This window comes from Lipotes vexillifer, unplaced genomic scaffold, assembly GCF_000442215.2.
Source record: "Lipotes vexillifer unplaced genomic scaffold, Lipotes_vexillifer_v1.1 scaffold1332, whole genome shotgun sequence".
Taxonomy (NCBI): domain Eukaryota; kingdom Metazoa; phylum Chordata; class Mammalia; order Artiodactyla; family Lipotidae; genus Lipotes; species Lipotes vexillifer.
In genome coordinates this window covers 348,197-369,940 of record NW_006785374.1, presented here as the reverse complement: position 1 = coordinate 369,940, position 21,744 = coordinate 348,197, and the positions used below count along the sequence as shown (strand labels likewise).

Below are 21,744 nucleotides of genomic sequence, written 5' to 3'. Positions count from 1 at the left end.
TCCCTTCCCGATCCAGGGGCAAGGGTGTGGGTGTGGGGTAGGGTTTCCATGACGACCTGGTGTTGAATGACCTCCTTTCAGACCTGTTGTTAGATGCCCAATGGGCTGGAGTAGAGGTCTTCACCTCATGGACGGCTTTGCTGATAAAAGCAGTCAGTCTGTCCCAGTCACCAAGCAATTACTGGGTGACCCTGCAGCTGCTTATAAACTTGTCGCTTCCCCACGGGCTTTCTCCTAGGTTGGCCTCACTGCAGGCAGAGTGGGTGTCAGTCACTGAAGAGCACTGACCAATACCTTAGGTTTGTGATCTTGGGCATGTCCTAATCACCTTGAACTTTAATTTCCTTGCCCTTCCACTGGGGACAGTATTCCCTGCTTGGCTCATGTAGTTGGATTGCCATAAGAATTATATGAGATGGGATATGTGAAAGTGCTGTGGAAAGGTATGTATGTATTCATTTATTCAACAAATACTTACTGAGTGGCTCCTATGTGCCAGGCACTGTTCTAGTTTCATAATATATTTCATGCTAGCACAGATAACTAGATCTATTTAATTCTTTCACATGGCAGTTTAATATTCCATGGTCTAGATGTTCCATAATTTATTTAACCATCTCCCAATTAATGGACATTTAAGTAAACAGTGCTTCATTGAACATCTTTATGCATATATTTTCGGCATGTATGAGAACATTTCTCTAGGAGAGTATTGCAAAAGATCAAAAGGCATGCATATTTAATATCTTGATGGGTACTATCAAATTCTTCCCAAAAGGCAATGACAAACTATCTTTCTACCTGACACATATGAGAATACTCATCTTCCCATACCCTTGCTAATATGATCTTTTAAATTTTATGGATGTGTTGGATGAAAAGTAGTATCTAATGGTTGTGTTATTTTCAATTCCTGATTTATTAATGAGCATCTTTTACTGTTTATTGGCCAGTATTACTTCTTCTATGATTAGCCTTTTTAGCTATCTCTTTATCTACTGGGAGATATATATTTGTCTTACTAATTTGAAGGGGCGTTTTATACATTTAAAACATGTTTGACTGGACATACTTTTGAGATGATAGGTCCAGTGTTAGTCGCTATTTTACAGGGGAGATAAGAGGCGCATGAAGTTAAATAGCTAGTCACAGGTCACACAGCCAGTTAATGGTGGGACTTCGTTTAGAGCCAGACTCCTTCTAGTCCAGTCTGCTTTTATTTGAGCAGAGAGGTTATTTGCGAAGCTCAGCAGGCCAGGGAGGGTGGGTTACCTCCGTGGTGGATGGCTGGAAGCAGCATGAGGGAGGCCTTTGGGTCACAGAAGGGGAATGGGGCTGAACACAGGCTTTTCCAAGTGTCACTGGCACTTCATGAGTTACCTAATCCTGGGAAAAAGTGAAGACTGGGGGCTGATGACTGTGTCTTTGTTCCTTAGGAGGTGGATACAAAGGCAAAGGAGAACAAGAGTGACAGCCCCTGTAGGGTGCTGCCTTTCCGCCTTCCAAGGGCACAAGTACCCTACGCTTCAGCTGCCTCTGCATTGCAGACACTGGAGAATGTTACTATTCTTGATAATCACAAGAGAAACAGAACAAAGATCCTCTCCTTATTTGAGTTTTCTGCAGCACCTCTTTTGAATAATCGGAACTTCTTTTTCTGATTGAATCATTACCATTTCCTTTTCTGTGTAAACTAGGAATAAAGTTTTCCGGAAATGGCTTCATTTTAGGCTTTTTCTCTTCTTATCCTGATCTGGCTTGTGATGTATGTTCAGTGGGGCACATCCTAGGGTACAGATTCTAGATATTTTTTTTAAGGCTGGAAGCAACCTTAGGGGCCACCTGGTTCAATTCGCTTATCGAATCTAAGATCTTGGGAAGCATGGTGGTTTGCCAAGATTTCCCGATTATTCCAAGTCAAAGACTGGGATTGGGGACTCTTCAACTCTATTAGGACTTCTGGTTGTACCATTTGACATCTTTCTGAAATTTGTCTATTTTTTTCCTCCGTTTTCTTCCAGATTTCTTATCTTGAAAGTGAGGCTGGTGGTATTTATTTCATTCAACTGTTGTGCTAAGTAGTTATTTAAAAAGCATTTTCACATTTGAATTTTAACCCCATTTCTTCATTTTTTTTTAAAAAAAACCTGTTATTTTGTTAAGCCACTGAGCATTTCAGGATTTATTTGTTACTGCAGCGGAGCATAATACAGCCTGACCAAAATAAGTACAAAAAGCCTTATAACGAAAACAAACAACAACAAAAATGCAGTTCCCCTACCTGACCTCTCCTCACTTTGTAGTCTTATTTCCCAGAGGACCACTTTTGATGTTTTAGCAGCTTCTTTGGGCATTGAAGTCCATATTTCTACATATGATTTTACTTCTAATTTTTTAAGTATCAATTTTAGGCATTATCTATTAACTTCCCATTATGGCAGATGATTTTTTTAGCATCCCTAAATCATCAAGTACCCTGATTCTCTGCTTTGCATCTTTGCCAGGTGATAAATAGGAAACGTGGGGGTTAAATCCACATTTAGTTTTTTTTTTTGAAGTTTATTTATTTATTTTATACAACAGGTTCTTATTACTTATCTGTTTTATACATATTAGTGTATGTATGTCAATCCTAATCTCCCAATTCATCCCACCACCACCACCACCCCGCTTTCCCCCCTTGGTGTCCATATGTTCCCTACATCTGTGTCTCTGTTTCTGCCTTGCAAACCGGTTCATCTGTACCATTTTCTAGATTCCACATATATGCGTTAATACACGATATTTGTTTTTCTCCTTCTGACTTAACTTCACTCTGTATGATAGTCTCTAGGTCCATCCATGTCTCTAGAAATGACCCATTTTCGTTCCTTTTTATAGCTGAGTAATATTCCATTGTATATGTGTGCCACATCTTCTTTATTCATTTGTCTGTGGATGGGCATTTAGGTTGCTTCCATGACCTGGCTATCGTAAATAGTGCTTTAGTGAACATTGGGGTGCATGTGTCTTTTTGAATTATGGTTTTCTCTGGATATATGCCCAGTAGTGGGATTGCTGGGTCATATGGTAATTCTACTTTTAGTTTTTGAAGGACTCTCCATACTGTTCTCCATAGTGGCTGTATCAATTTACATTCCCACCAACAGTGCAAGAGCGTTCCCTTTTCTCAACACCGTCTCCAGCATTTGTTGTCTGTAGATTTTCTGATGATGCCCATTCTAACTGGTGTGAGGAGATACCTCATTGTAGTTTTGATTTGCATTTCACTAGTGATGAAACTAGTGATGTTGAGCAGCTTTTCATGTGCGTCTTGGCCATCTGTATGTCTTCTTTGGAGAAATGTCTATTTAGGTCTTCTGCCCATCTTTTAATTGGGTTGTTTATTTTTTTAATATTGAGCTGCATGAGTTTTTTAATATATTTTGGAGATTAACCCTTTGTTTATTGATTCTTTTGCAAATATTTTCTCCCATTCTGAGGGTTGTCTTTTCATCTTATTTATAGTTTCCTTTGCTATGCAAAAGCTTTTGAGTTTCATTAGGTCCTATTTGTTTATTTTTGTTTTTATTTCCATTTCTGTAGGAGGTGGGTCAAAAAAGATCTTGCTGTGAATTATGTCAAAGAGTGTTCTTCCTGTGTTTTCCTCTAAGAGTTTTATAGTGTCCGGACTTACATCTAGGTCTTTAATCCATTTTCAGTTTATTTTTGTGTATGGTGTTAGGGAGTGTTCTAATTTCATTCTTTTACATGTAGCTGTCCAGTTTTCCCAGCACCACTAATTGAAGAGACTGTCTTTTCTCCATTGTATATCCTTGCCTCCTTTGTCATAGATTAGTTGACCATATAGGTGTGTGTGTTTATCTCTGGGCTTTCTATCCTGTTCCATTGATCTATATTTCTGTTTTTCTGCCAGTACCATATTGTCTTGATTACTGTAGCTTTGTAATATAGTCTGAAGTCAGGGAGTCTGATTCCTCAAGCTCTGTTTTTTTCCCTCAAGATTGCTTTGGCTATTTGGGGTCTTTTGTGTCTCCATACAAATTTAAAGATTTTTAAATTCTAGTTCTAGTTAAAAATGCCATTGGTAATTTGATAGGGGTTGCATTGAATCTGTAGATTGCTTTGGGTAGTATAGTCATTTTCACAATATTGATTCTTCCAATCCAAAAACATGGTATACCTCTCAATCTGTTTGTGTCATCTTTGATTTCTTTCATCAGTGTCTTATAGTTTTCTGAGTACAGGTGTTTGACCTCCTTAGGTAGGTTTATTCCTAGGTATTTCATTCTTTTTGTTGCAGTGGTGAATGGGATTGTTTCCTTAACTTCTCTTTCTGATTTTTCGTTGTTAGTGTATAGGAATGCAAGAGATTTCTGTGCATCCATTTTGTATCCTGCAACTTTACCAAATTCATTGATTAGCTCTAGTAGTTTTCTGGTGGCATCTTTAAGATTCTCTATGTATAGTATCATGTCATCTGCAAACAGTGACAGTTTTACTTCTTCTTTTCCAATTTGTATTCCTTTTATTTCCTTTTCTTCTCTGATTGCCATGGCTAGGATTTCCAAAACTATGTTGAATCATAGTGGTGAGAGTGGACATCCTTGTCTGGTTCCTGATCTTAGAGGAAATGCTTTCAGTTTTTCACCATTGAGAATGATGTTTGCTGTGGGTTTGTCGTATTTGGCCTCTATTTTGCTGAGGCAGGTTCCCTCTATGCCTGGTTCCCTCTGGAGAGTTTTTATCATAAATGGGTGTTGAATTTTGTCAAAAGCTTTTTCTGCATATATTGAGATGATCATATGGTTTTTATTCTTCAGTGTGTTAATATGGTGTATCATATTAATTGATTTGTGTATATTGAAGAATCCTTGCATCCCTGGGATAAATCCCACTTGATCATGGTGTATGATCCTTTTAATGTGTTGTTGCATTTTGTTTGCTAGTATTTTGTTGGGGATTTTTGCATCTATATTCATCAGTGATATTGGTCTGTAATTTTCCTTCTTTGTGGTATGTTTGTCTGGTTTTGGTATCAGGGTGATGGTGGCCTCATAGAATGAGTTTGGGAGTGTCCCTTCCTCTGCAGTTTTTTGGAAGAGTTTGAGAAGGATGGGTATTAGCTGTTCTCTAAATGTTTGATAGAATTCAGCTGTGAAGCCATCTGGTCCTGGACTTTTGTTTGTTGGAAGATTTGTAATCACAGTCTCAGTTTCATTACTCGTGATTGGTCTGTTCATATTTTCCATTTCTTCCTGTTCAGGCTTGGAAGGTTATACCTTTCTAAGAATTTGCCCATTTCTTCCAGGTTTTTCATTTTATTGGCACAGAGTTGCTTGTAGTAGTCTCCTGTGATGCTTTGTATTTCTGCAGTGTTTGTTGTAACTTCTCTTTTTTCATTTCTAATTTTATTGATTTGAGTCCCCTCATTTTCTTGATGAGTCTGGCTAACAGTTTATCAATTTCGTTTACCTTCTCAAAGAACCAGCTTTTAGTTTTATTCATCTTTGCTATAGTTTTCTTTGTTTCTATTTCATTTATTTCTGCTATGATCTTTATGATTTCTTTCCTTCTACTAACTTTGGGTTTTGTTTGCTCTCCTTTCTCTTGTTACTTTAGGTTTAAGCTTAGATTGTTTATCTGAGATTTTTCTTGTTTCTTGAGGTAGAATTGTATTGCTATAAACTTGCCTCTTAGAACTGCTTTTGCTGCATCCCATAGGTTTTGAATCGTCGTGTTTTCATTGTTATTTGTCTCTAGGTATTTTTTTCCTCTTTGATTTCTTCAGTGATCTCTTGGTTATTTAGTAACGTATTGTTTAGCCTCCATGTGTTTGTGTTTTTTATGTTTTTTCCCTGTAATTGATTTCTAATCTCATAGTGTTGTGGTCTGAAAAGATGCTTGATATCATTTCAATTTTCTTAAATTTACTGAGGCTTGATTTGTGACCTAAGATGTGATCTATCCTGGAGAATGTTCCATGTGCACTTGAGAAGAAAGTGTAATCTGCTATTTTTGGATGGAATGTCCTATAAATCTCATTTAAATCTCTGTGGTCTATTGTGTCATTTAAAGCTAGTGTTTCCTTATTAATTTTCTGTCTGGATGATCTGTCCATTGGCGTAAATGAGGTGTTAAAGCCCCCCACTATTTTTGTGTTACTGTCAGTTTCCTCTTTTATAGCTGTTAGCATTTGCCTTATTTACTGAGGTGTTGCTATATTGGGTGCATATATATTTATAATTGTTATATCTTCTTGGATTGATCCCTTGATCATTATGTAGTGTTCTTCTTTGTCTCTTGTAACATTGTTTATGTTAAAGTCTACTTTATCTGATATGAGTATTGCTACTCTAGCTTTCTTTTAATTTCCATTTGCATGGAATATCTTTTTCCATACACTCACCTTCAGTCTGTATGTGTCCCTAGGTCTGAAGTGGGTCTCTTATAGACAGCATGTATATGGGTCTTGTTTTTGTATCCATTCAGCGAGCCTATGTCTTTTGGTTGGAGCATTTAATCCATTCACATTTAAGGTAATTATTGATATGTATGTTCCCGTTACCATTTTTTTAATTGTTTTGAGTTTGTGTTTGTAGGTCCTTTTCTTCTCTTGTGTTTCCACTTAGAGAAGTTCATTTAGTATTTGTTGTAGAACTGGTTTGGTGGTGCTGAATTCTCTTAGCTTTTTCTTGTCTGTAAAGCTTTTGATTTCTCTGTCGAATCTGAATGCGATCCTTGCCGGGTAGAGTAATCTTGGTTGTAGGTTCTTCCCTTTCATCACTTTAAATATACCGTGCCACTCCCTTCTGGCTTGTAGAGTTTCTGCTGAGAAATCAGCTGTTAACCTTATGTAAGTTCCCTTGTATGTTATTTGTCATTTTTTCCTTGTTGCTTTTAATACTTTTCCTTTGTCTTTAGTTTTTGTCAGTTTGATTACTGTGTGTCTTGGCGTGTTTCTCCTTGGGTTTATCCTGCCTGGGACTCTCTGCACTTCCTCGTCATGGGTGGCTGTTTCCTTTCCCGTGTTAGGGAAGTTTCCAACTATAATCTCTTCAGATATTTTCTCGGGTCCTCTCTCTGTCTCTTGTCCTTTTGGGACTCCTATAATGTGAATGTTGGTGTCTTTAAATGTTGTCCCAGTGGTCTCTTAGGCTGTCTTCATTTCTTATCATTCTTTTTTCTGTATTCTGTTCTGCGGCAATGAATTCCACCATTCTGTCTTCCAGGTCACTTATCTATTCTTCTGCCTCAGTTATTCTTCCATTGATTCCTTCTAGTGCAGTTTTCATTTCAGTTATTGTATTGTTCATCTCTGTTTGTTTGTTTTTTAATTCTTCTGGGTCTTTGTTAAACATTTCTTGTATGCTCTTGATCTTTGCCTCCATTCTTTTTCCGAGGTCCTGGATCATCTTCACTATCATTATTCTGAATTATATTTCTGGAAGGTTGCCTCTCTCCACTTCATTTAATTGTTTTTCTGGGATTTTATCTTGTTCCTTCATCTGGTACATGGTCCTCTGCCTTTTCATTTTGTCTGTCTTTCTGTGAATGTGGTTTTCATTCCACAGGCTGCAGGATTGTAGTTCTTCTTGCTTCTGCAGTCTGTCCTGTGGTGGATCTCTGCATATTTTTGAAAGCCCATTTTTGCAGCTTCTGTTATGCAGATGACATGAGCTTAGTTAGCACTTGTCGAATTAATGAAAGGTTGAGGTAGTTGTTTTGTATTTCTGTGCTTCAGTCTCTCACACACACACACACACACACACACACACACACACACACACAGAGACACACACACGTTCTTAATTCCAAATTCACCACTGTTTCACCCTTTCAAGGTTATATAGTCTATCTCCTGGTTTCAGACATAGGAGTATTTGAAATACTCAGAGTAAATAAAATTCTCCCCTGATTTTAAAGCATTTACAGAAGGGGACACCAAATGTCCCCTTCAGCCTTCATTTTGATTTTTCATAATTGATCTTGTTAGGAAATTTCTTTGTGTGCTTTAGTCTCTGGTTCTAGGCTGCTGTTTTCTCGAGTGTGTTGTCACACAGAGCACCCTCAGGGTAAAACAAGCTAGAGTGTGCATGGTTACAGGTCACAGGGTGCCTCAGGTTTTGCTAATAGATGGGGTTGGTACAATCCAGGGTGAAGTTGTATTTCTCTTGTTTGTCTGGTCATGAGCTCAGAGAAGGGCCAGGCACATTTGAAGTCGGATATCTGTGTACTGGGAACACCACCAATAGGGAATGCTTAGGAATGGGGGGGTTATATTACCAAGGAGAATGCTAGGAGAATTACTGTTCCTACAAGTTTCCCCACTGAATAAGGTCTTTTGTCCTGTTACAAAGAGTGATTCACAACCCTTTAGTCCTGGCCTGGCTTGGGTAGATATCTGGATACCAGGTGTGGTACCTGCCTTCTACCTAGAAGCATTTGGTGTTAGGTCAGGAGGGAGATTTTCCAGAAGAAGAGTTCTGCTGAAGGGCCTGGGGTGGGGGAAATAACCCTGAACCTCAGCTACCCTGTTGAAGTTAAACTCTGGGGCAAGCATTTGCTGTGGGCATCCCACGTTCTTGGTATTAGAGCCCTCATCTCAGGGGATATAATTGACTTTCGGTTCAAAGTAGAGGAAAGCTTAACATACTTTAAATAATCCTTTCTCTAATTTCCCTTTTCTCCATTTTATTCAATCCAATTCTACTCTCTCAGATTTACTTTTCCAGCTTTTAATCATCTTTTTGTGTTTCTCTATCAGTGGGTGATTTTTGATGTCAGGGTGGATTTAAAAAAAAAAAGTTACTTTAATATTTGTGTTTCTTTCTTTGAAGTTTAAAAAGAACATAATACCAGACATACAGAAAAGTTGCAAGAATATTAAAAAGAATTCCTGTAAACCTTTCATCCAGATTTTCCAAGTGATGATGTTTTATCCTTTTCTCTTTTTCTCTACTTTTTTCTTTTTTCTGAACCCCTGGGATAAGTGCAGACATGGTGTCTCTGTCCCTAAATACTTCACTGTGTATTTCCTAGAAAAAATGGAACTCTCATTTAAATAGCACGTGACTTTCAAAATTGGGAAATTAACATTGATACCATAGTACTATCTAATCTACAGACCTCATTCAGATTTTACTAATTGAAAAAAAGTCATTCATAGCAAAAGAAAATCCCAGACCATGCAGTTTACTGAATTGTCATGTCCCTTTGGTCTTCTTTAATTTGGAAGAGTTCTTTCATTTCTTTTATGACAGTGACATTTTTGAGCAGTACCGACCAGTCCTTCCTCCCTGCCTTCCTTCCTTAGAATGACTGTTATTTTACATTTGTTTGCCGTTTCCTCATTATTAGATTCAGGGTATTCATTTTTGGCACGTCTAAAATTACTATTCTTTTTTAATGAATATTAACTTATAAGGAATATTGGTTTATTAAAGTTGAAAACTAGATTTTTTATTTTTTTCTATAAATTTATTTATTTTATTTTTGGCTGCATTGGGTCTTCGCCGCTGCGCACGGGCACTCCCCAGTTGCGGTGAACGGGGGCCACTCCTCGCCGTGGTGCGTGGGCCTCCCACCGCGGTGGCCTCTCTTGCTGTGGAGCATGGGCTCTAGGCATGTAGGCTTCAGTGACTGTGGCTCGTGGACTCCAGAGCGCAGGCCCAGCAGTTGTGGCACACAGGCTCAGTCGCTCCGCAGCATGTGGGATCTTCCCGGACCAGGGCTCGAACCCGTGGCCCCTGCATTGGCAGGCGGATTCTCAACCACTGCACCACTAGGGAAGCCCTAGATTTATTTTTATTTTATCTAAAATACTTGTTATTCTTTATATAAATCTAGTAAGTAATGTATAAAATAAGAACAGTTTTCAGATGTTTGGTTTAAATAATGGCCAATAAATTCAAGTTGGACAGACTAAATTCCCATTAATCCATTTAGTTTAAAAGTTAATCACATTTCTTAAGCATTTAAAGTTTCATTTGTAATGAATATATCCAGTCTTCTTTTTAATTGCTTTAAATGCCTACTAAAGCAAACTGAAAGGCCTTCACATTCTTCTAAACGTTCTAATATTGTTGGAAAAGACTTACAATTTCACTTATACTTAGTCACAAGCCTGTTACAATCCAGCACATTCCCAGAGATGGCAGGTTCTCAAGCATTCCATGTGATTTAATACCTAATGTGCCAAGATTATCCTGAACTTAATACAAATTATTAATACTGTTGCCTTTATTTACTTCAGTATATCTGTATTTAGTTCCAAATCCTCACAGGGTTATCAAGACACATACTCACTAAGGGAAGAAGATATATTATGTGAGGTTGGCTAAGGTTGCCATGCTAATAGCTGGGGTGAGTGGGCCACCGTGCATTTGCTTATCTGACAGAGAGTTGGAGTTGAGGAGGCATATGTCCAGTTCTTTTAGAACTGCCAATAAGTTCATTTTATAATCACTATGACAGCAGGGGGCTAAACCCTATTCAGTTGCTATGACAATAGATGGCAGTCCACACACTTCCGATAAGATGGATTTTTCAACCTTGGTTTCCTGGGTTGATAGCCTTATGCCCTTCCATCTGATTTGAGTAGACATACGTCTGCATCCTTATCCAGGCTGCGACTAATTTCCTCTACTGCTTGATTACATTCTGCATTTCTTTAGTTTTTGGCAGCATTATATAGTCATTTTATTCTATCTGATTGGATTTTGCATTTCCTTTCAACTTTTTGGCCACAAGTCTAAAGCTTCACACTAATGAAGATGTGTTTCTCTAATTTCTCCATGTTACTTTGAATTATAGCCTTTAGAGATTGGCCTGGATTCCCAGAAAGAGTTCCACTAGTGCTATGTAATTTGATTATGAAAATTCCTAGGCCAGCCACTGCTCTTAACATCTGAGGGCTCTGTGTATATATTGTAACTAGAGATGACAAAGTGTGTTGTCTTTGAATTTTGTTATTGAATTGCTTTTGAGCAGATTTGAAGGTTTAATCACAATTGAACAGATAGGATCAAGTAGGTACTGTATAAGAATATCGAAGTTATGGATAGTGGCTACTGTTTATTATGATGTGCCATTTACTTTTTAAAATTTAATTTCACTTTGCTTACTTACAGTGTCTGCGGTAATAGTAGTCATTTTCTCTTTTCTTGGTGGGTATCCCGTTCCATTGTCCTCTTTTCTAATTCTAAGTTGCCATCTCTGTTGTGTTTTTATCATCCATTGCCTCTGGTCTGCCTCACTTCCTCCTCTGACATCTCATCTTGGTGAACTCTGACCCCTCTTGGTTTTTCTAGAAGCCAAGCGCTGCTTGTATTTGCTCTGTATTTTTTACCTTGTAGTTATGGTAGAGGTGTAGGTGAAGGCCCATTTATTTGAAAGATTTCTTCTCTGTGTCTCCTGGGGAAACCCCTCAGTTTTACCTTCTGAGTCACTGCATGTTGAGCCCAAAGGAAGAGGAGCCCAAAGCCTGTCAACTCTTTCTCCCTCAGAGGGCTGTTTCTGGAATGTGTCCATCTCTTCTTGGTCTTGGAAGTTCCCAGCAGAAAACGGACACTTTTTCTCAGTATTTAGTGTGGGTTGGGACAGTGCCATCAGTTGTGCCAATAATGCAAGACTATCTTGGTTTCTGTTGTTTGAAGAAGCCAGTTTTACGCTCCTTCCTTCCTTGTCCTTGGTGGTTTTAGTCGTCATTAGCCTATAGAAGAGGGACCTGGCAAAGAGGAGCTGACCACTGACCGTCAGAAATCCCAGTGCCCATGGCCCCCACCTTGTTCATCTCCTCTCCACATGCTCTGTTTTGCTTTTGCTTATGTGGTGCCACTAATAGGAAGTGGCCGTGGCAATAGCCTCAGTGACCTTGAGCTTCGGTGGATTTTTAAAGGCCGAAAGCGCAGGAGGAAATTAGCAGCAGTAGCCATGGCATCCTTAGCCACTGAGCACGATCACTTGGTAAACCGGACTAATCCTACAAAGCTCTGCTTGTCCAAGGCCGAGCCAGGTTGGTGATGGCCAACATTTCCCCTATGTTTTACAGCTGTGAACGAACACCAGTGCTACATGAACAATTAACCATGAAGACTAAGCGCACAAGAATAGTTTTGTGTAGCTGAATACGATAGAGTTTGGATGTTTGGATGAATACTCATTGAGTATTCATTGAGAATATGTTGAGTTTGGATAAATACTCATTTTATACATACTCTTATAATGCTAATAATAATACCTATTTGTTAAGTACCAGATGCCAGATGCTTTGAAAAAGTTTTTGTTGAATTTAACAACCTTCTGAGATAATCAGATTGTAATAATCTCTGGGTTCATGAGTAAGAGGTTAAATATGTTGCTCAGACATGACCAGTAAGTGGTAGAGTCAGGACTCAGGCCTGTGTCTGCCTGGGACTAAAGACCGTGCTTTAATCACTTCCCTGTAGGCGTATGTTATAAGGCGTTATTGTAATGCCTATCTTAGAAGGATTTTTCCTTGCTAAATCAAGATTTTGTGCCAGTCAGGGAAGTCAGCAGAAAGCACTGATTTAAGGAAGAACCCTATAAACCCCCCAATACTTTCCCTAGATGTCTATTAATTCCACCAATCGATGACTTACTGGGGTAATAAGCAGCTCTTCCTTCCCACGAAGAGTAAGACTTTATATCAGTCCTTTTGCCCTAACTATGAATTAACGTATCCAGATTGCCTTCCTACAACAAACTGCAATGTACTACTGAACAAAATTTAGATAGTTATGGAGGAGAGATTGGAAGTAATTTGGGGACACAGAGACTGCTCAGAATAGAGCAGGTCTTCGAGAGCCTTGTCTAGCAAAAGGGCAGCCAAAGGTAATGGGCTGCAGAGGGAGGAGAGAAAGGATTTAGAAGCTGGAAAAGGGCCGGGATACAGAGGAGAAGTGGGGGAGGCCTCAAATCAAGTTCACTTCTCTTCTGATTTTGCTTAACCTGAGGATTCCTGATAACTGGAGTCCTGGTTGAGCCCTGGCGTGTAACTGAGGATGCGGGCGAGGGAGAGGATATGAAAGAGGAAACAGTCAGGAGAGTAGTTCTCAGACTTCAATAATCACCACACATTTGGGGCTTTCTTAAGAAATGGAGATTTCTGAACTCTACTGCTAGAGAATCTGATCCAGCAGGTGTGGGATGGACCCAGGGATCTAGGTTTTATCACCCTCACTAGGTGATTCTAATGCAGATGATCTGAAGACCAAACTTCTGGAAATGTTGGGTTGGAGTCTCTTCCACTGAGCTAATAGAAAGTCTGCAACCCAACTCAGATTTTGATCTGGTGGCTTCTATGAGGGTGTAGGTCCCCTAGCTGGACAACTGAAGGTTCTTGAATAAAAGAAAGAGCTCTCTGTCTCTTTGAGAACTGCATTGGATCTAACCAGTCAAAACTCTTTAAGATCCAGAAAGTTCTGCCTCAGGGACAGGGTGTCCTACTCTTCCTCACTTCTTACTAGTTTCTAGTCTCCTCTCTTGTCCTGGCCCGGTTTAGGCCAAGAGTGGCCAACTGCAGAGAGCCGATGGTGGTAGGGTAGCCACTGAGATCACAGATCTTTCAGTGTTGAAACTGGGACAGTCGCAGACATCTGGGATGGTTGGCCACCCTGCTTGCACAGAAGCCCTCATTGTGTAGTCCCATCATACCTCTGCTCAGCACACAGAAGGGCGGTGAATGGCATCTCGGCCAGATGAGTACACACATGATGAGTACACAGATGAGTACATGAGTACACAGATGAGTACAGGCACATTCCTTGTGTCAGTTGGAACTCTTCCTTTTCTTTAGTGTAGACGCCCTTTGTGGTTATTTTCTTTGGCTCTTCAGGCTTATTTCCTGCAGCTACAGGAGGCTGAATGCAGGTAACCTTACCTGGTCCCAGAAGTAACTTATCAATGCCTCATTTTTGTCAAATATTATTATGCCAAGAATCATTGCCAGCTTAAATTGTTTTTTTTTTCATTCTCCACTGAGGCTGCAACTAGGATGTGGGTTTCCTGAGACTGGAGAAATTAGATCTTAAAACAGCCCCTTGGGAGGCTAAGGATGGGGGAATACCAGAGAAAGGGGTTTAGGGAGGATGAACTATCCTGGTGGCAGAGGCCCTGTGGCTTCACCTCACCCAGTGGACTTACTCTTTTATTAGCTTAGAGAGACTCTAGTATATTCTTCCTGAATTCAGTTTGGAAGAGGGAAATGTGTTTTCTTGAGTGTGGAATGTCCCGCAGGTGGAGTTCAGGCTGCTTTGTTCTCAGCTTGGGCTCCTGGATGAAACAGAGTCTATACACACAGCTCTGTTTGAACTAAAATGATGCACTGTGGGTGTCCAGGGAGGAAGTGAATGAGCGTGCTGGAACCTGGACAAGTGATGTCCTCAGTTGAGGGTAGACTGGGCAAATGAGCAAGCTGAATAAACCCATTTTTGGTTTTTAAAAGAGGTATAAAATACTGAAGTGTGTGTACATAGATAACAGAGTCTAAATGGGATTCTTAAGAGAAATTCTGTTTTAAGCCAAAGCATCATTGTAGAATCAGGGTAGCACACCTCCCAGGTGAAAAGGAACAGCATTCTCCTGTAACAAATCCTGATACTTGTTACAGCAGTGGCAGAACTCAGTAATCACCCAGGACATAACTTGATCCCAGAAGGTTTTCCATCTAATTATATTTTGCATTTGCTAATATTAAATTTGCTAATATTAAAAGTAATTTAAAAGTAATTTGCAGTTGCTAAATACACACTAATTGATGGGATATTTGTGAGGGTAGTAAGGAAGATGTTCCAGAAGCTTTCTGATGGATGGGAAACCACCTTTGAATGGAAACTTGTTCAAACCCAGATAATTAGGGATTAAAGTAAAAAAGATGGCCTTTGGGGAAGAGAGACTTACAGTTGTTTATGAAGAGAGACTTACAGTTGTTTATGATGTGGGTTTACATGGATTGAATGGTGTCTCCTAAAATTTATGAAACATGTAGGAAATTCCTGAAAAAATTTGAGAATGAGCCAATCAATCCTGCCTTCTGACTCTACTGTTACCAAGTATTTCTAACACTGTTGCTAAAATGACCTGGAAACAAAAAGGCTATAGAGGAAGAATACTTTGCCCTTATAAAGCGGCTTTGAGTCTAAGAGAGTAGAGTATTACTCCAGTAAATTCAAACGTAAGTTTTTTGGTGTGTGGCATCAAAAATTTGGCACCTGTTCGGTAAACTTGCACGTCTGTGGAAAAGAAAACAGAGAGTGACTTGTACGCAGGACAAAGATGACCGACAACATCAAGTGGTCCCCAGCAGGGAGGCTCGGGGATGCAAGGATGCCACCTGGGTGAATAAGAGATGTTGTCATGGAAGCCACATCACCCATCCAGCCTCTACTCTGTTTTTATTTTAAGACCTATGTTTCTTTGGGAAAGGTAGCCCTAGGATTAATGTAATTGGATCTTTACTGCTAACAGTAGCTAACAGGGACTTGATACTCACAGTGGGCTGTGCACTGTTCTGAGTGCTTTTCCTGTATTAAGTCATATAATCCTTACAACTCTCTGAAAATGCTCTATTTTTTCTCTCCTAATTTTTTAATTTTAATTTTTTTCTCTTAATTTTGAGACAGGGAAGATCTGGGTACAGAGAAGAGAGTAACTCAACTCAGAGTCACACAGCGTGTTAGTAGTAGCATTGAGATAGAGTCTGGCTTCAGAATTTGAACCACCGCCCTACGTACGCCTCCCCAGTCATTTCATTTTGTTAAAAATAGCACCTCCTTCTCTTACCTTGAAGCAGCGACTTGCGCTGAGAAATGATGTGAGGGCTGCAGCCTTACAAACAGACTGAAGGTGTCACAAAAAGAAGGCTACCAAAAGAATGAAGTGGGACTCGTACCTCAAATCGTTTAAAAATATTCACTCAAAACTTAAATGTAAGAGCTAAAGCTATAAAACTCTTAGAAGAAAACAGGCATAAATCTTTGTGACCTTGGATTAGGTGGTGGCTTTATATATGACACCAAGAGCACAACAACAGAGGAAGAAGTAAATTGGATTCCATCAAACTTTAAAAACTTGTGTGCTTCAAAGGGCATATTCTCAAGAAAACGAAAAGACAACTCACAATATGTGAGAAAATATTTGCAAATTATATATCTGACAAATGATTTGTATCCAGAATATATAAAGAACTGTCACAGCTCAGTCATTAAAAGACAAATAACCCAGTTAAAATTGGGCAAAAGATTTGAATAGACATTTCTCCACAGAAGATATACAAAGGGCCAATAAGCATAAGAAAAGAAGCTTAGTTTTTAGGGAGATGCACATCAAAACCACAAGGAGATACCACTTCACACCTGCTGGAATATGCTTAGTCAAAAAAGATGGACAGTAATAAGTGTCGGTGAAGATATGAAGAAATTAGAACCCACACAGAATACTAGTAGGAATGTAAAAACAGTGCAGCTACTTTGGAAAACGGTCTGGCAGTTCCTCAAAAAGTTAAACAGAGAGTTACCATATGATCCAATAGTTCTACCCCTTGTCATATACCCAAGAGAATCAAAAACATACATTCACACAAAAACTTGTCCATGAATGTTCATAGCAGCATTATTCATAATAGCCAGAAAGTGGAAACAGTCTATCAAAAAAAGGTGAATTCATCAAAAAGTGGAAATATCCGTCGAATGATGAATGGATAAACAAAATACAGTATATACAGTGGAACGTTATTCAGCACGAAAAAGGAATGAAGTACTGATACATGGTGTCACAGGATGAGCCTTGAAAACATTAAGCTAAATGAAAGAAGCCAGTCACCAAAGGCCGTGTATTGTATGGTGCCATACAATGGAAATGTCCAGGACAGGCAAATCCATAGAGACAGATTCGTCCTTGGTATTGACTCTTGGGAAAAGGGGAGAATGGGGAATGACTGCTGATGGGTACAGGGTTTCTTTTAGGGGTGATGAGAAAGTTCTGGAATTATATACAGATGGCTTTTTGAGAAGGTACTAAAAACCACTGGATTTTGCCCTCTAGAAAGGTGGATTTTATGGCATGAGAATTATACCTCAATGTATATACATATATTTATATATATATGTATATATATATATATATATATATATATACACTGAAAAAACAAACAAAAAAGAAAGCTATATCTGCTCTTCTGGAAAAAGCTGGAAACAAAGTCTCTATTGACCATTCAAAAAGCACATTAGGAAATTTTACCAGCTTCATTTGGAAAATAGGAACCAAGGGAAACTGGGATCCAGCTCCTCCCCAAATGAGTTTCCTTCTCTTTACTTTTGCTTCTCCTCACTCCCTCTCTCAAACTTAGCAGTTGGAAGAAATGACTAGTTCAGTGGGGAGAAAAAAAGATGATGCTTCTGTTTCAATCTCAAGGTCAGTGTTCCATGTCATGACCTGTCAAACACTCCAGAGGTTCCAAAATGTATTACAAAACAACAATTTACAATGTTGACGTTCTCTTCACTGCCTTTATTAGTCTTGTGCTGTGCTGTGCTTTTCTCTGGCTGTGCTGGGTTTTGTTGTTTGTTTGATTTTGTTACTTCTGCTTATTTATTTTGACAGAGAGAATCCTCACAGTGAGCCAAGTACAGCCCACTGAGACCTAACTGTGGAGGATACACGGGGTCATTGTTTCAGAAACTTTGTTGTTTCTGGTTAATATGCACGGGGCTCATCTGATATTGGGCTCTTAGCCCACTGTCAGCCTTAATCCCAGCATGTCCTTCTTTCATGCTGTTCCTTAGAGATGGGGATCAAGTGGGACTTTGAGCACAAGCTTTTTTAAAAAAAATTGAGATGTAATTGACATGTAACATTGTATTTAGTTTCAGTGAGCAACATAATGATTTGATATTTGTATATATTGTGAAATGATCACCATAATAAGTTTAGTTAACATCTGTCACCACATATAGTTACACATTTTTTTTTCTTGTGATGAGAACTTTTAAGATTAATTCTGTTAGCACCTTTCAAATATACACTGCAGTGTTATTAGCTATAGCCAACATGCTGTTCATTACATCCCCAGAACCTCTTTGTCTTAAACTGGAAGTTTGCACCTTTGGACCTTCTTCACCCATTTTACCCCCTCCTTACCCCCACTTCTAGCAACCACCAATCTGTTCTCTGTATCTATGGGTTCAGTTTTTTTTAGATTCCACATATAAGTGAGATCATACGGTATTTGTTTTTGCCTGTCTGACTTATTTCACTTAGCATAATGCCCACAAGGCCCATCCATATTGCAAACGGCAGGATTTTCTTTTTCATGGCCGAATAATATTCTATTGTATATGTACATCACATTTTCTTTATCCATTCATCTGTCAGTAGAACTGAGGTTGCTTCCATGTTTTGACTGTTGTGAAAAATGATGCAATGAGCAGGACCAGCTTCTCTTTTTCCTGCTTTTCCCCCCAGTATTATGTTTCCATCCTTCATTTACATTTTCACTTTTGTCATGCTTTTTTCTTCTTTTTAAACATTCCTGGGCTAAATTGAAACTTGGAAAAAGTGTTGATAGTGTTCTTTGTCTCCCTGGACTCTGCTTTTGCTGCCCCATTTCCATCCTGAAATTTCTTTTCCAGATAATCATTCCTTTTACATTTTTACTAATTAATTACCCTGACGGTAGAATTTTACCCCCCTCTACTTTCCTTGATTCTTAGCTGTCCTGTGTTCCATCTCTTAGGACCCAGTTTAAAGACTAAATTTCACCTGATAAAGTCAAAATGGAAATTTTCTAGTTCCATTGTTATTTCTGCATTTTTGAATTTTTCATCATCAATTATTTGGTTATCCTGAATAGTTTGAAAAGAAAAAAACAGGATACATTATTCAGCCTTGCCTTTTATTTATCAGTTGTCAGAATGATGAATTGGGGCCCTAGCCTCTTTTACTGGTGGTCACCAGTGAACTGTTCTCTACTGTTTTGGGGGAGGAGGTGGGAGGACATCTTATCAACTTATTATAAACTCATGGCCTTTATAGATTTGATGTGTTTGTATCAGTTGCAGTCATTCCTTTCGATATTCAGATTGTTCCAACTTCGGCCAGTGGAGGCTTCTTCTAAATGCTTGTATGTCTTTTTGTTTTTGTTTTGTTTTGTTTTGCGGTATGTGGGCCTCTCACTGTTGTGGCCTCTCCCGTTGCGGAGCACAGGCTCTGGACGCGCAGCCTCAGCGGCCATGGCTCACGGGCCCAGCCGCTCCGCGGCATGTGGGATCTTCCCGGACTGGGGCACGAACCCGTGTCCCCAGCATCGGCAGGTGGACTCTCAACCGCTGCGCCACCAGGGAAGCCCTTGTATGTCTTCTTGACGCTCAGCCCTGTCAGTCTGAGCCACTGACTTCTAGGCAGCACTTTCCACCTCGTTAAGTAATTGGATTAGTTGGTCTTTAAGATTTCCTTTAGTTCTAGCTTCCCTTCCAAAAAAGCCAATTTTAGTAGCCTACAATAAACTCTTTTATGCTGGAAATATACTATTCTGATTTTTTTTCCCTTTTGAGTTCACACAGTGGGTGAATTAATGCATTGGAAAATATGAAATATTTTTGTTCCTCCCCTCAGATCTTTTAGCTCCCACTTATGTGACACTGGCTCAGGACAATTCCACACTCTGAGGCCAGTATCTAGGCAGAAAACAAAACAGAACAAACGATATAAACATTTCTATACCTAAGGCTGTAGTGAGGCTTACCAAGGAAGTGCCTGATTTTGAAGACGGATTGTTTTCAAAATATACCAGTGTTATCGTTGTTGTTATTCCAAACGTGGTATCTTTCTCACCTTCTAGCTGGGGCACCACGCAGGAAGAATGGATAGCTGCATTTTATCCCATAGCCCTGGTAAGGCAGAATGGGGAGATAAGGGGGGCTTGAAGCACCCCAGTGAGCTGTTCAGGGAGTGCAGAAGGCTGCAAAGCCAGCCGGATCTTGCCAGGTGGCTGCAGAGAGTCAGTCCCAGTCCCTACAAGCCAGGAGCTGGAGCCCGTCCATCCAGGCAGAGCCTGAACCAGATCCAGGCAGCTGGGCCAAGTCCCCGAGGCTGTCCCTGGGACCAGAAGGTATAACTAGAGGGAAGCATGGATTTAAATTCCAGGGCATAAGACAAAAGCTCATCATATCTGAGGAGAAGGAGCTGAAAATGACTTTTTTTTTTTTTTTGCGGTACACGGGCCTCTCACTGTTGTGGCCTCTCCCGTTGCGGAGCACAGGCTCCGGACGCGCAGGCTCAGCGGCCACGGCTCACGGGCCCAGCCGCTCCGCGGCATGTGGGATCTTCCCGGACCGGGGCACGAACCCGCATCCCCTGCATCGGCAGGCGGACTCTCAACCACTGCGCCACCAGGGAAGCCCTGAAAATGACTTTTTAAAATAAATGCTGGAAGGACACTGTCTCATACTGAACCGCCTATAATAAAACTTAAGAAGTACCTGATTTTTGTTTCTGTCTGTGCCCTGTGGAGCACATGTGACTTCAAAGCAACTCTGCAGGGTGCAGGGAGAAAAGAGCATGCTTTTATTTCTAATTTTGGCACAAATCCCCCAAACTCTTTTTGATGGCTAGGAAACAAAACTTATATTCCATCTAGATTCACTTGCATTTAGCAGGACCACCTTAGTTTTCTTACAGTGACAGTTTCTACTTCTTTAACCTGTGCATTCTCCCTACTTTGAGGCTTTATTTTATAGGAAAAGGGCAAGGGTGACACTAGATGATTTCAAGTGAAGCCTGGGACAGCCTGGTTCGTCAGTCACCCCCCTCCTGGAGTTCTTTCTTCCCGCCATAATGTGTCTTCAGAATTTAAAACAGTGGTTTATAAGACTGTTTAAAACTAATGAAACACCCTTTTAATAGGAGTCTTAGGTTGTGAAAAGAAGTCCTGGTTTCATTTCAGTCTGATGGGACACCTTATTGATGAGCGAATTATAGCTTCAACCTAATGCATGTGTATGACGTGTGTGTGTATGTGTAAGCTTCTTGAGACCCAGAGATTCCATTACTTCCAGAAATTAGAGGCATCAAGGATTTTTCCAACGACTCCGTCTCTCCCTTTACCAACACAAGATGGTTCTTTCAGGCATGTTTTTGGGGCGAGTCTTCTTTGTGGCCTCTTTGCCCTGCCTTCCCCCCAGCTACTCCTCCACAGCGCGGCTTCAGTGCAGACTGATTCAGGCTCTGCTGTTTTTAATTTCTTTTGGCCTATTTATTTCTGATCAGTTTTTATTACTCTTTCACTGTTCGGTTTGAAACTCTGGATCCTGATATAGTTGGGCGGTGGTTCTGCTTGACTTAAAGAGTGATCCTAATGAGCCACAAGTGGTTGTTTTTAGGTGCCATGAGGGTCTTGTGACTTCTCAGGAAGAAACTGCCTCTCTGTGGCCCTGGTCTGATTATTACAAGTCAGCAAATGAAGGGCAAGATATTATTAGGTCCGATAGCTTTGGTATTATACTTTTTTTAATCCCTTTATTAATAACTCATTGTTCTTTTTTCTAATCATTGTTAGTGATGTTGCCTTAAATTATAAAGACCAGTGCTACAGTAATGATAGTAGTTATATCAATGTGCTAATCCATCTTCATCCTCCACTGAAATAGAACCTTCTCTGAAGAGTTAGGTTATGAGTAGAATGAATATATGTTGGTCTAATAAGCAATATTATGATCTAAAAGCATT

General features: G+C 39.8%; 2 protein-coding genes across 2 annotated transcripts in view; both read left to right on the top strand.

Moving 5' to 3' along the window:
* LOC103068714 (putative uncharacterized protein C10orf113) overlaps nt 1-20,211 on the top strand; it is a gene marked incomplete at its 3' end in the record, with an annotated part of 22,418 nt that extends 2,207 nt beyond the window's left edge. The window contains 2 exon segments of the mRNA XM_007457420.1: nt 19,906-20,050; nt 20,053-20,211. Coding sequence (XP_007457482.1) covers nt 19,906-20,050; nt 20,053-20,211 — 304 coding nt within the window.
* Nucleotides 1-21,744, top strand: part of NEBL (nebulette) — a 346,434-nt gene that overhangs the window by 28,646 nt on the left and 296,044 nt on the right. The gene's annotated exons all lie outside the window — the stretch shown is intronic.